The sequence below is a fragment of the Trifolium pratense genome, linkage group LG3 (assembly GCF_020283565.1).
Source record: "Trifolium pratense cultivar HEN17-A07 linkage group LG3, ARS_RC_1.1, whole genome shotgun sequence".
NCBI lineage: Eukaryota > Viridiplantae > Streptophyta > Magnoliopsida > Fabales > Fabaceae > Trifolium > Trifolium pratense.
In genome coordinates this window covers 3,209,592-3,222,661 of record NC_060061.1, presented here as the reverse complement: position 1 = coordinate 3,222,661, position 13,070 = coordinate 3,209,592, and the positions used below count along the sequence as shown (strand labels likewise).

General features: G+C 31.7%; 2 protein-coding genes across 3 annotated transcripts; both read right to left on the bottom strand.

Annotated features, from left to right (window-relative positions):
* Positions 1-1,114: 1,114 nt before the first annotated feature.
* On the bottom strand, positions 1,115-6,734 carry LOC123918415 (vacuolar fusion protein CCZ1 homolog B-like). 2 transcript variants are annotated; one of them, XM_045970464.1, is made up of 10 exons: positions 6,337-6,667; positions 6,157-6,250; positions 5,678-5,861; positions 5,548-5,586; positions 5,328-5,437; positions 4,164-4,259; positions 3,595-4,053; positions 2,289-2,444; positions 1,810-2,039; positions 1,115-1,383 (listed from the first exon to the last, which is right to left on the bottom strand). In XM_045970464.1, the coding sequence occupies exons 1-10, from the start codon at positions 6,510-6,512 to the stop codon at positions 1,353-1,355; spliced, it is 1,575 nt and encodes a 524-aa protein (XP_045826420.1). In that variant the 5' UTR covers positions 6,513-6,667; the 3' UTR covers positions 1,115-1,352. The 2 variants fall into 2 exon arrangements, with proteins under 2 accessions (XP_045826420.1, XP_045826421.1); XM_045970465.1 differs by lacking the exon at positions 5,548-5,586 and having other exon boundaries at positions 6,337-6,734.
* Positions 6,735-8,289: 1,555 nt separating this feature from the next.
* Positions 8,290-10,822, bottom strand: LOC123913558 (binding partner of ACD11 1-like). Its single transcript, XM_045964338.1, has 6 exons — positions 10,817-10,822; positions 10,353-10,436; positions 9,671-9,774; positions 9,515-9,590; positions 9,284-9,367; positions 8,290-8,934 (listed from the first exon to the last, which is right to left on the bottom strand). The coding sequence occupies exons 1-6, from the start codon at positions 10,820-10,822 to the stop codon at positions 8,290-8,292; spliced, it is 999 nt and encodes a 332-aa protein (XP_045820294.1).
* Between the last annotated feature and the right edge of the window lie 2,248 nt (positions 10,823-13,070).

The following is a 13,070-nucleotide window of genomic DNA, read 5'->3' as shown; positions in this document are numbered from 1 at the left end:
TGATTTGGTAGGTGAAAGAAAAAAGAGAGAGATTTTGAGCTAAATATAGATCATATTAGAATTTCTTGACATGGTTTTATTTGCTCAATAAACAGTCTTAAAAGGAAGTGAGGGAAACTAGCAAAAGATACGAGATGTTTTCTGTTTAGGTCTCTCATGGTTCTTTTTTTCCCATTTGAATTTTATGTTTTTGCCTTCAATAAAAATTTCGGTTGCTACCAACCGAATTTTTTTGCCTTGAAAAAAAAATTCGGTTTCTATTAACCGAATTTTCCCTGAATTTGAACTAGAAAAAACTTCGATTTCTGCAAATCGAATTTTTTAGCAAGAGCAAAATTGAAATATTTTGTGATATAAAAGATACATGGGAGGCATAAAGAGAAAACATCAAGATACGAATGAGGTCAAGAAGAACCTTTCCTCATCGAGTCTTAAACCTTGGAAAATGCATAAAAAAAAATAAAAAATTATGGATTGATGAACTTTTGCTTATAATTACAAAGACCATTTTTTTTCGAGTCGATATAAATTATAAGTTAATTCCTGAATTAAATTGAATCAAATTTTATTATTTTTAGAATCGTCATCCCAGTGCAGGTTTTTTTGAACAAGATTCCAGTGCAGGTTTTATGTCTAGTTCAGGCTTTCGATGCTTTCAAAAACTCTAAATTAACGTGAAATATGTAAATTTCTCAAGAATAAAAAAATAATCTTTAATAGGCGTTATTTGTTTAAAAACCCAACCCATGAAATAACACTTTCAAAACATTTAACGTTAAAAGTGTAAACTTTTGCAGGAACCAAAACAAATATTTCATAGACTTGAAGACAAGTTTAAGCGAGTAGAAGAAAGTTGAGGTTAAGAATCCATTAAATTAAATGATATAAATACGTAAATAAAATTATTTAAAAAAAAAGGACCAAAGTTATGTTTTCACTGTTCATCCAGATGAATACAAATGCAATTTGGTAACTAAAATCAACATCGATGAGCGATATAAAAGTTAAACAGAGATGCAGTTGCCCACGGGTAGACAGTGGCGGCGGCCAACCTTAAACTCAGATGAAGTGGCCATTTGTTGGATAAGTGAATATCAGATTTCCTTGCGATTAGTTACTCTCAAATCTAAATTTCACATTTTTTATTGATAACCGTTTGATTTGGCAGCATTGAATAAGTAAAAATTACACTTAATATACAGAAAGATGTACACACAGTAGATTTCTGTCTTCCTTTCTAAAAATTTACAGGTCAGAAAATTCAATAAATGGAAAACTTTTCAACCTTATTGAGGAAAAAAAGGTCTGAAAACCGGTAAGCTTCCTATTCCTTCCTCACATACTGCGTTTTCTCAATCCAGTGAAAAAGTTCCATCGCAATACCTGCAATATTCAAACAAACAAACATTATAACTCGCCATACTTAGTTCCACTATACCTGGAATTTGTTAATGTTGGGAAACCTCTCGGGCCTTCCAAGTTTGCTCCTTAATTACATAGTCCACTTTTGTTATGAATGTGAGACGATGTTCAAGGATCCAAAATCTCAAAAAACAAATTTCAGTAGGAAGTTGTTGTAATAGCTAATAATCCTAACCACAAACAACTCATAATTTGCATATACAGCATTGCCAGGAGAAAGAAAAGAATGCCAATATATCTTTCACCAAGGCAAATTGGTTATTAATTTGCAATCTGGAAGTTTATAACCATTTTTCCTTTTCTCTGTGTGCACTCATCGTAGTTAATGCATAGGATTAGGAAATGTACATTATTAAACATATCAATAATCAAAAACTAATAGAATACCTGTTACTAAACTTCTCAACAGCATCTGAGGCATATAGAAGGGTTTCATTGGCTTTCTCTAGAACCATGTAAAGCTCCTTCCCTCTTGTAACTCGAGAAATAACCCAGGCATTATTTTTTGCTCTTATGCAAACCTCTAGATCTTTCTCACAACAATGGTCCTCTAGTTTTGCTCGACTCTTCTCCAACTCAACCTCCTGCCTAAGCTTATTCATAGCAAGTAAGGACTCCTGTACAAGGTACACAACTAAAAGTTTAAACTGTTTACATCTTTCGACTCAGTTACTTTGCAGGCAATGAGAGCACAAGTGCCGATAAAATTTTACAGTGCCAGCCACCGAGAAGTTCCATTAGAAGTTTGATTGCTAGAGTAAAAGTAAAGTAAAACTTTCAATCTATAACATGCATATCACATCTTGATTTCAAAATAAAACAATGGAAGATGGAAATCAAAATACAAGGCAATGCAAACACTTCACCTTAGCTAAAGTTGTAACTTTTGTTGCTGGAGAAGCCCTGGATGCACTTCTATCGCCGTCCACTAATAAATAGCGGTACCCACTGACATGATATGCGTTCTCACCACCCCATCCTTTGGATAGTTTTTCTTCAATTTTCAATATCTTAAGTGATGCCTGATGTATTCATTCAGCAAAGAAAAGTAGATGTTTAGAGAAAAAGATACATTTGTTAAATATCTCAGATTTCAAATATCATATCCCTCTCAACATGAAAAACATCGTACAGTTGTTATTCAACAAGATTACCAGATCATCAAACAGACTTATTAGAGGACAATAATGCAAGATACGAAGTTCCAGAAGTATTTATTAACAAGGTTCCCAAATACATGCCTCCTTATATACTCAGATATCATAATCATGCACAAAAGCAATACTCAAGCAAAACGTGGAAAAAAATAAATAAATAATATTCACTGCTGCTTGCACCCGAAAAAGAAAAAGAAAAAAAAACTCTCATGTTGCTGTCACTAATGGAATTCAAACAAATCTTTATAAAACTAAAGCAGTAATCAATATAGTAACCGCAACAAACAGTACAGGAAAACAAACTTTTCAAGCAATGCGCTGTTTCAATGCGATGTAGCAAATGAAAAGGAAATGAGGCTCTCCTGGATTTGCAAATAAAAAAAATCATAAAAAGGAACAGAACAGAAGGGGTAACAACTAATCCCCAAGAATGTGTTTAAGTTTAAACAACACACAAAATAGGGATTAAATAAGTGCATTGTATCATGCAAGGAATTAGTTGAGATCCCAAATCAGCTATGGATATGGCCAAATTAGTCGTTATAAGTTATAAGCCTTGGGAAAATCCTCACACTATGAGCTAGCTTTCGAGATTAAGTTTAGCATGGTCTAAATTCTAAGATGGTACTAGAGTCTATCTCAGATGTATTATTGGACCCTGATATTTGTCCATGCTCAAGATATCTAATTCTAGGTGTGAGGGGTGTTGCAATAGGGCCACCTACATTTGTCCATGTTTTAGATGTCCAGTCCTGAGCATAAGGGGTGTGTTGATTGAGATCCCATAACAACTAGAGATATAGCTAAAAGTTGTCCTCAAAAGGCTTGAGAAATTCTCACCACATGAGCTAACTTTTGAGGTTGTCTAAGGCATAGCCCAAGGAGAGGATCCAAACAAAATTTAAGTATTTAACTCAATGGAAAACACCACGATGTTTTGTTACAATTTGTTTCATGTGTACAAACTTATAAGAGCTCATTAGGAAGAAAAACATTCAGTATAATAGACACTAACATTTTCAAGAACTTGTTGCTTCACTGCCGACACACCTTGCTCCCCATTAGGTATGGAGGATATGGGAATAAGAAGCATCAAAGTAAGGCTCCTATGCTGATAAGCACAAAGATACATTCTCTCTCCTGTCTGTTGAAGCAAAACTGTTGGAGTAGCAAACACCCATGTACCAACCTCTGCACCCCATAAATCAGTGACGAGATAACCATCTTTTCCCTTGGACCACTTGTCACTCTGCAAGGGCCTCACAACATGATAGTTGTTATCATCACCATGGGATATATTAGATGATCCATAAAAACTTTCAGACATGGAGTTTTGAGAAGCCACGTTAGTCTCGGCGACAACATTCGATGCAATATTTCCTTTCCGTAAGTAGGACCAGGAACTTGTTCCAGAAGATAGAGCACGCGGAGTCAACCTTAGCACAGCATATGTGAATAAGTTTATAGTGTCATCCTGACAAAAGAATCAAAAGTCAAGGTTAAGAAGTAATTTAATATATGAGCAAACAACTTTACCAAGATTAAATAAAATAAAATTAACTGTACTTGAAAGTTAAACCATACAGGAGATAGTGTTGTGGACACCAACAGGTCTTGAAATAAAACCAAAGAGTGGCAGGGAGTGTTTACAGCAGAAGATTCGAGCACCCTGACAAGCGACTGCCAAAACAAGAAGTCAAGAAAATGGAATTTCAGTCACAAGCCAAAATCTTATTTAAACAGTGGATCTCTTAAGGGTGGGATGAGAAATAATATACATCTATAGATAGGAGGAATTGAAAAGTTTAAACACTTAAAGAATATGTGTCACAGATGAAGACCAAAAAGCACATTTCTTCGTTAATCAACTAGTTATTGGTAAATGATTGACAGCTAAATAATTAAACTTGTGTAATGAAGTGACTCACTAGACAACTCCTCTGTCTCATACTATGTGTCTCATTTGAAATATTGTCTCAATTTTTTGTCATTTTATAACACCAATAAAACATTTATTAATTTTTACCCATGTTACCCTTATTTTTTAAAGTGGTTGCAAGTATATGGTAGACAAATAATAAATGAAATACAAAGATATTTTAGTTGTAACATAGTATTATTTTGTATTTAAAATGGGTATAAGTAATTATTTTCTTAAGAACGTGTGCACATCCCACGCAAGACACATAGTCTGAGACCGAAGGAGTATTAGTAAAAAATAGTTGCCTATTTACAAAGTTAATGAAAAAGAGAATAAATGAAAGTGGAATGAAAAGTCTTTTGTGTGCTTACAAAGTTGATGAAAAAGAGGATTAGATAACCAGGAACTTTTCTGTGTGGTCATTTTTTTCTTCTTTGTAACAACTCATTAAATTAAGAGACATCAAAGCACCAACTGAGCCTCTCCGGTCAGTTTTCATGTAGTTGACTCCATAAAGAGTATTTTGTCTTCCAAAGATAACTTAAGTACACAAAATCATCTTCAATATAATGAAACTAAAATTCCTTAGTGACATAAATTTAAACAGGACTCCTTAACTATAACCAGGAAAATAAGATGAGAAAGAGTAGGACAGATAGACATATATACAACAGATGATATTACCATCCACCAATACACACAAGATAACATGGGCACGGAAATACCTTTAAAAATTAAACTGCAACCTAAAATCTTCTAAGCTCTATTGTCCTGCTTTTTATATGATTTTTGTAGATTTTCTTGTTGCAACTCAAAACTTATCTAACCTGAACTTCAATTGCAGCCTCGCGATTTATTGTGAGCATCTGCGCAGTTCCACGTTCCCTTAAGCAATCACGGAATGAAGGTAGAAGGAACTTTTTCCCAACAAGAAAATCTGCCCCAAAGAGAAAACTCATAAGAAAGGTATGAGAGACAGCTCCTTCGACATGAGTCATGTAGCACATATCCAAAGGAAAACATTTGATACAGCAACTTAACCATTACCACAGCAGAAATCATCCCACGGAGACCGCTTTATACATGCTGACAATTACGACTTGCAATGAAATATTTTGAATCATAACTCTAGTGAAAAACTATTGCATTCTATCAATTTCACAGACATGTTACTTACCCCTTAAATAATCCATGATAAAGGAATACAAATGGCGTCTTACTAGTCCTCCACCAGGTTCTTTCTCAAGCATAGCTCTTACAGATCCATGAAACATAACAAAAAGGGAGTGAATTTCCTTGAGAACTTTTCTCAATGCATCTTCTCTCCATATAGGTTCTGAATCATTGCTTTTCTCCACCACCTACAAGGCAGTCAACAACTTCACATCAAATTGCACAAAGGTGAACTAACGTCGCAAAATAAAATATGAATTCACCCAGTTTAATGGAAATGCACTGTCGATATAAAATTAGTTTTACACAGACATTTTATGAGAACACATGATAATGCCTTGCCATGTAAGTATCATTTTGTAACCGCAATTTAACATTCCCATTTTTGCTATAAACTTATACAGTATAATATTTGTGTGAGGAAATTAAAATGTGATAAATTTCTTAAACATTTAAGCAAATAAATGGGGTTAAGTAACGAACCATGACCATCCAAATATCGGGTTCGGGTTCATGAAAAACATGAGAATGTCTTTCAGCTTCGATGGAGTCACAAGCAGCTTCTGGGGAGAAAATTCTGCAAATGAAAAACACAAATAGAAATTAATAAAAATGTGAAATTGAATTGATGAAGAATTGAAGTGTTGGAGAGAGAAAAATGACCTAGTGAAAGTGATGAGTCCTTCACTGAGACCGATAACAGAGAGTTGTTTGGAGAAAGGTAAACCGGAAGGGAAGAAAAACAAGATCTTATCGAGTTCTTGACCTTCGTGTTGGCCTCTTCTCAAATCGAATATGCATAATTGTATGGATTCGTTTGAATTTGAAGATAAACCCATTGATTTCCCTTTTCGATTTCAATTTCAATTTCAGAAAACCCTAATTGTTACTTTCTTCTTCTACTTGTCTTGTGTTGTGTCTCACTCAACTTCCCTTCTTCTTCTTCACCCAACTCACTTTCCTACTAGTATTATTATTCATTGCTTCCAAAATCATTTTTTTATTTTTCATCTTTTATTTTATTTTTATTTTTTTGGTTGATCTTACCCACTTTATTTATTGCTTACTTTAGCATAATTCTGCAGAAATATTAATGTCTATTTTATATTTTTTTTAATTTATCGTCATTAATTCATTATATTATAATAAATCAATATTATTATAAGAGTCAGGATCCGTTGACACCAACTAGTTTGACACTAAATGTTACACCTCTCAATAACATTTTAACCGATATAAATTTTATAAAATCCACCGTTGGATTGAAAGTTTACATCATATAGATCATTTGTGTAAAATTTCAGACAAATCCAAAATCATTTGATATGCTATTGAGACACATAAAGATTAACGGCATTTAAAAAAATACAAAAACCATTAATTTTGATGTATCTCAATAACATATCAAATGATTTTGGATTTATTTGAAATTTTACACAAATGATCTATATGATGTAAACTTTCAATCCAACGGTGGATTTTATAAAATTTATATCGGTTAAAACGTTATTGAGAAGTGTAACATTTGGTGTCAAACTAGTTGGTGTCAACGGATCCTGACTCTTATTATAATGTTATTATTCACGTTATCAGGAAACTATTAGTAGTTGCTTAAAAAACATTATTATAATATAGATTGGCGTTATTTGAGGAGTTATAATTTGTTTGTTGTACTGATAATAAATTTCATCAGTATGTAAGAAAAAGATTTCGACTAAACTATTCTCACTCACAAACAATAAAAAAAAAATTGCGGTCTTGAACCCCTCTATGGGTCTATAAGTGAATTGCAATCTGATTTTTTTTTTTCGTATAACCAAAGTATTTTAAGATTAATTATTAGATTTATTTAAAGTGTTAACTTCAATAACTTTTTTTTTGTACGTATCAACCTTTACCTTTGTAATTTGTGACGATCTGTTGGTTTTATCACAACCTTTTAGTGTAAAATGCTACTCCTCTGTTTGATATTATAAGCAAAAAAAAATCACATTTTTATATTCCAAATTATAAAATAAAAAATAAAAAAAACTAAATTTTATCATTTTCAAGATCAAATTTTACTTAATTTACTCTCTCTGTTCTTTTCTCCATAATCAATAACCAATAAAAATTGTTTTTATATATTTTCATTAAACTTATTTCAACAAAAAGTCAACCTTTAAATTATCATATTTTACTTTTTTTAATAATTGTGAAAATATATTTTTTGCCTATATTATGGGACGAGGGAAGTATTTGATTTTTGTTTAAAACTCGTTATCTACATTGTGTGCTTTAGTGGAGAAAAAATATTCTCGATATCTGCTTCCAAAAATGTTAACGAAACCTCCCACATAGTGGGGAATAATCCGACTGGCATTACTTCAAAGTTCATAATATAAGGTTAAAGAGGAAACAGACATATAATACATGTTAACCATTAAGTAATAATACATTTTTATAAATGTTCATATGTGTTTGTTGAGGAATCACGTTTGTTACACAACTTTTACATCATTATAACAATTAACATAAATTTTCATCGCACGCATAAAATTCTAACATTTAAAGATCGAATGAATATTCGCAATTGTACTCGTAGACGTGTCAAAGATTGAGATATGAGCACAAATCTCAAATATTTCCCAACTTACTATCGTCACTTGATTTAGGAGCAACTCCCAATTTACTATCATTGTCTGGTTTGTGATCAACTTCCAATTTACTATCATCGCCTGGTTTAGGATCAACTTTTGTTGAACTCCCAGTTGAAGGTTTCTCAGTGTGTATATGTGATAATTCATCAATTGCGTCTTTCTTTTCGCTGTAAATTGTCTCTTTCTTATCAACCTCGGCCATTTCAACCTTCTCCATAGTTCTTGTTGTTACATCTTCGGCTGCTTTTGCAACAACAGTAATTGCACTTGACACCCACGAGGCTCCGGTTGATACATAAGGATTGCTCATGATTGCAGATCCAGCACTGGTTGCCTTTTGCTCGGCAACAACATAAGCAGACTTTGTTTTTTCAGAAACTTGGAACTTTTCATCCATCTCTCTTACTTTTTCATTTACTATAGTTGTTCCAATACTTAATTTATCGCTCAATCCGATTTTACGATCAATTGAAGCAACAGTGGCAGAAGCATTTGAAATTACATGGTGGCGTTCGTCAAAGGATTTTGCTCTATTAATTGCACCTTTTCCTAAAACAAAACCTTTAGCAAGCATGGTGCTCACCACATCTTCAGCCTTCTTAAGAGCAGTTTGAGTTTGACTCTAATAAGAGAAATGTATATTAAAAATATTGTTTATAGGTATTTAATACTAAATAATTTATATTATCTATTGTGCGTATGAAGGAAAGCACATAAGTTGTATCATGTGGAGACTCTGATGATTGGTCATTTAGTTGGTGAACTATGGTTAAATTGATTTATTTTAGCTCATTTGTTCACGAAACTATTTATGAGAGTTTATGAAAAACAAGTTATGACATGACTATAATCAATTTTTAACTCATGGTACTTCAATGTTATTATTAGAGGCACGTGGAACAAATGAACGAATGTGCGTAGCAAAGTTAAAATAAACACTGAATATATTAAATCAATAACTGAGTACTTACAGGACTGGAGGGAACAACCTCAGGGGGCAATTGGTAGTTCTCCATTGGTGTGATAGTGACAGAACCATTAGCAATGTTTGAACCCTGTACTAAAAACAGATGCATGAGTATTTGATTTTATCCAAAATAAAAAAAATAATCAACTAAAATATATCATTCTATCTTTTTTATTTGTCAATGGTATTTGAATCAGACAAAATATTTTGTAAGATTCTCAATATAAAACTATACCGTCAAGAGCACTGCTGTGTCGGCTCCTTGTGTATTCTTAAAGGTAACATAAGCAGTCTTAGTGCTATCAGTTTCCCTGTAAAATTCCCACAAAAGTGATTGAAACATTTATAGAAACAAATGAAAATATGATAACTACATCGCAAGGGTGCTGACCTTTGCATCTCAACATATTGGATGTCACCGGAGAATGAGAAGAATTCTTTGATATCTTTCTCTGTCGCATCCATTGATACATTGCTTACCTTAACCGTTTTTATCTATTAGAAGTAAAAATAAACCAACTTAAAATTTATCCACCAACACGTGACAACATTGTACAAACTAAATTTTGTTCTTATGGATTAGCTTGAAATAACCAAACTTGCAAACAAAATCATCAAACACAAATTGTAAAATGAAATCAGTGTTCATTTAGGCAAATTGAGTTTTATATACTTTCATGGATTTAATCCATGCAATAAGATTATATTAACTATATATATACTTATTATTAGTTTCGAGGTGGTGTGGTTGCATGTGATACCAAATTTATACTGCAGTTAGTTTCTAACCTGGAATGGATCCTCTTAATTTGTTTTCCCTCAATTTTTCTCAACTGTTATCACTTTTCAATCATCAATTAACTTTTTTCCATTTATTTTAAATTTAAATATTATCCTATATTTATAATCTAATGGTCTATTATCCACATTATTTCCTCGATTTGTTTTTCAACTTGAGAGAACTCTCTCTCGTTTCTAACCATCTACTAAAAACATTATATTATTTCGGATCATATATTATGCAATCATAATGATAACCAACATTGTTATGAAACAATTTATTCCTCACGTACGTCTGAAACGTGAATTGTCCAATTTGGTGTAACTGTAGATTGAGGAACAACTTCAACCTCCTTATCTGTATGGTTCACTTGAGCCTGCACACACAATTCTACAATTAGGTATATCTAAATACCATAAACAATCGACTAACCCAAAATGAAGATTTATTTTGTCACCTATGAAAAAACAATGATATAAAATCAATTATTAAGAAGATATTTACTTCTTCACGCATAAATAACAAATGCACATGCATATAACGAACAAATTAATAAATCAATAAATGTGTTGCATGTATGTATTTGAGGGATTTCTCAAAATCAAAGCAATGTCTGCAAAATGAACAATAATATAATGAAACAAAAAGAATATGGGATAAAATAGATAGACCATGCTGAAACAAACAAAAATCACACAAATAATGACCAAACAAACATTTACAAGTAACAAGTAAGAATGTTAATTGAAAACATACCGACATTTTGATGTGGTTTGAGGTTTTCTCAAACACCAATTAACGTCAAACAATTAGAGATAAAATGAAATATGTTTGGTTTATGAATGAACGACGAAGAATAATTATATTGTTGAAGGGAGCAACAAAAAGAAAGGGTGTTTAATAATTTATGAAAAGGAACATGATTATTCTCATGAGTAGAATAACACATGAATAGTATGCGGCTATGCTTCAAATTTGCGTTAGTGCAATCAACAATCTTTCATTCAATTCTTTCTTTTTTTGGTCAATTTTTTTTAACTTTATCTCACATACGAAACATGGTCCTTCTATTGGTGAAAAACAATTTGAGTATCTAATAGGTCTCAGTGATACGTTAAACATTCTCTCTCTTCTTTAGAACTCACCTCAAATTTCAATAAAATATATATCTTTTATAGAATCCGCTTAATTTTATGTAATGATGTAAAATTATTGGTAGGATCTATTTAAAATTTTATAAGCATGTGCTGATTTTAGAGTGATAAACTATATTATATTTTTTTGACAAGAATGCATAACGTGCAAGATCCAATTATTTGTCCAAGAGTGGAAAGCTCCATCGCAAATACTCTAAAAACACATGTTAAAATAACTTAATATAAAAATTTTAAATTTAATAATACAAAAAATTTAATACTACTTAAAAATAATTTTTACATTTATTCATTTTTTTTCAAGATTCTTACATTTATTCATTAACGCGGATCTTTAGGACATACAATAAGTTTTTTTTTTTTTTACAAAAGGACATACAATAAGTTAAACTTCTCAAAAAAAAAAGGGAATTTACTGTGAAGAAAATGATTAAATGAAGTGCAAGCTTGAAGTTGGTTTGAATTATGAGAAGACAAAGTCTATTATTAAATAAAATAAAATTAAATGTAAAACACTAGTCCCGTGAATGCTTTTATCTCTTTGACCTACCAGTGTGACACTGCACCTTCTAATTTCATTCATACTAGTACTACAGTAAGATTTTTTCTTAGATTTTGGGCCACCACATAATTTAATTTTATATTTACAAAAATTAAATAAAAAACCTAAATAAGGAATTAATATTCCGAGAATTTCGGTTAAATTGGCGGGAAATCGTTGGGGTCCAGCTAGCCATCACTTTACTTTTGGGAATTCCAATACTTTCATGTACTATTTGGATGGGTCCCACGTATGACATTCAACCTCAACCAACCAATACCGTACGATCATGTTCTAATCCAACGACATCAGATCATCCACACAAAGAAATCATTTTTTTTTTCAATATTTTTTATTCTTCTCGTTTTAATTTTAGGGTGCTGTTAACATGTGCATATAAGACACATGTTAAGGTTTCTATAATTAGAAATTTGCATTTAATATTATAAACGAATTTAATGCTTAAAAGATATAATACACATGTTTCGAAAAAATATTTCTATATTTGTATTCTTAACATGTGCCTTAGGTGCACATGTTAACATTTGCCTTAATTTTACCATGCTTTATAAGTAATAATAAATACTGTATATAATTACAGATATTTTCACTATTTTACAAAATTGATCTCTTTCATTTAAAGTCGGGCAATCTTAATCTGATGATCATATTTTATTTAAAATACGGTGATAATATAGGTGTTTTTATTTTATTTATTTATTTATTTCAAAGAGGATTTAAAAATCCAGCAACAAGGAAAACTACAAATAAACCAATCTAGGCGAAATTATCTTCATTAAGTGAGCAAGTAACAAACTACATAGCTGAGTAGGAGAACAATTATAAAAACTACTATAAGCTCTCATGGAGCAACCAATACTAGCTAGAGTATCCGCACATTTATTTGTTTCACAATAGGCATGATGAACTCTGACCTCCCAATTCAATCCAAGAAGCTTTTTAATTTTTTGAATTATAGCACTTCCACAAGAGCTTTCTTTGCCGGTGATAATATATGTTTGGCTTAATTAGTCTATTAGTCCCTTAAAGACATTTTAGGTTTCACAATAGTCCCTTAAAAAAAAAGGTTCGGATTGGTCCCTTAAAGAAAAAAAGGTCCGGATTGGTCCCTTAAAGACATATATGTTTGTCATATTGGTCATTTCCGTTAAATTTTAACTCTAAATATAACAAAAAATTCCAATGGTTAAAATTTTAAAAATTAATAAGGTTTTTGGTGGACCACTTACACTTAATGGCATTCACAATCCAGTCAACTAAAACTAACGTTTTTTGTAAAAAATTGACGGAAAGG

Excerpts from the sequence above, each read along its gene's own strand:
- LOC123918415 (XM_045970464.1), bottom strand. The coding sequence starts at position 6,512 with ATGGGTTTATCTTCAAATTCAAACGAATCCATACAATTATGCATATTC. Across the intron at positions 5,438-5,547 it reads GTGGGATGATTTCTGCTGTG|ATTTTCTTGTTGGGAAAAAG; the intron begins GTAATGGTTAAG and ends TCTTTGGGGCAG. Across the intron at positions 2,445-3,594 it reads AGCAACAAGTTCTTGAAAAT|GCATCACTTAAGATATTGAA; the intron begins GTTAGTGTCTAT and ends TGAATACATCAG.
- LOC123913558 (XM_045964338.1), bottom strand. Across the intron at positions 9,591-9,670 it reads CAATATGTTGAGATGCAAAG|GGAAACTGATAGCACTAAGA; the intron begins GTCAGCACCCTT and ends GGAATTTTACAG. Across the intron at positions 9,368-9,514 it reads ACACAGCAGTGCTCTTGACG|GGTTCAAACATTGCTAATGG; the intron begins GTATAGTTTTAT and ends TTTTTAGTACAG.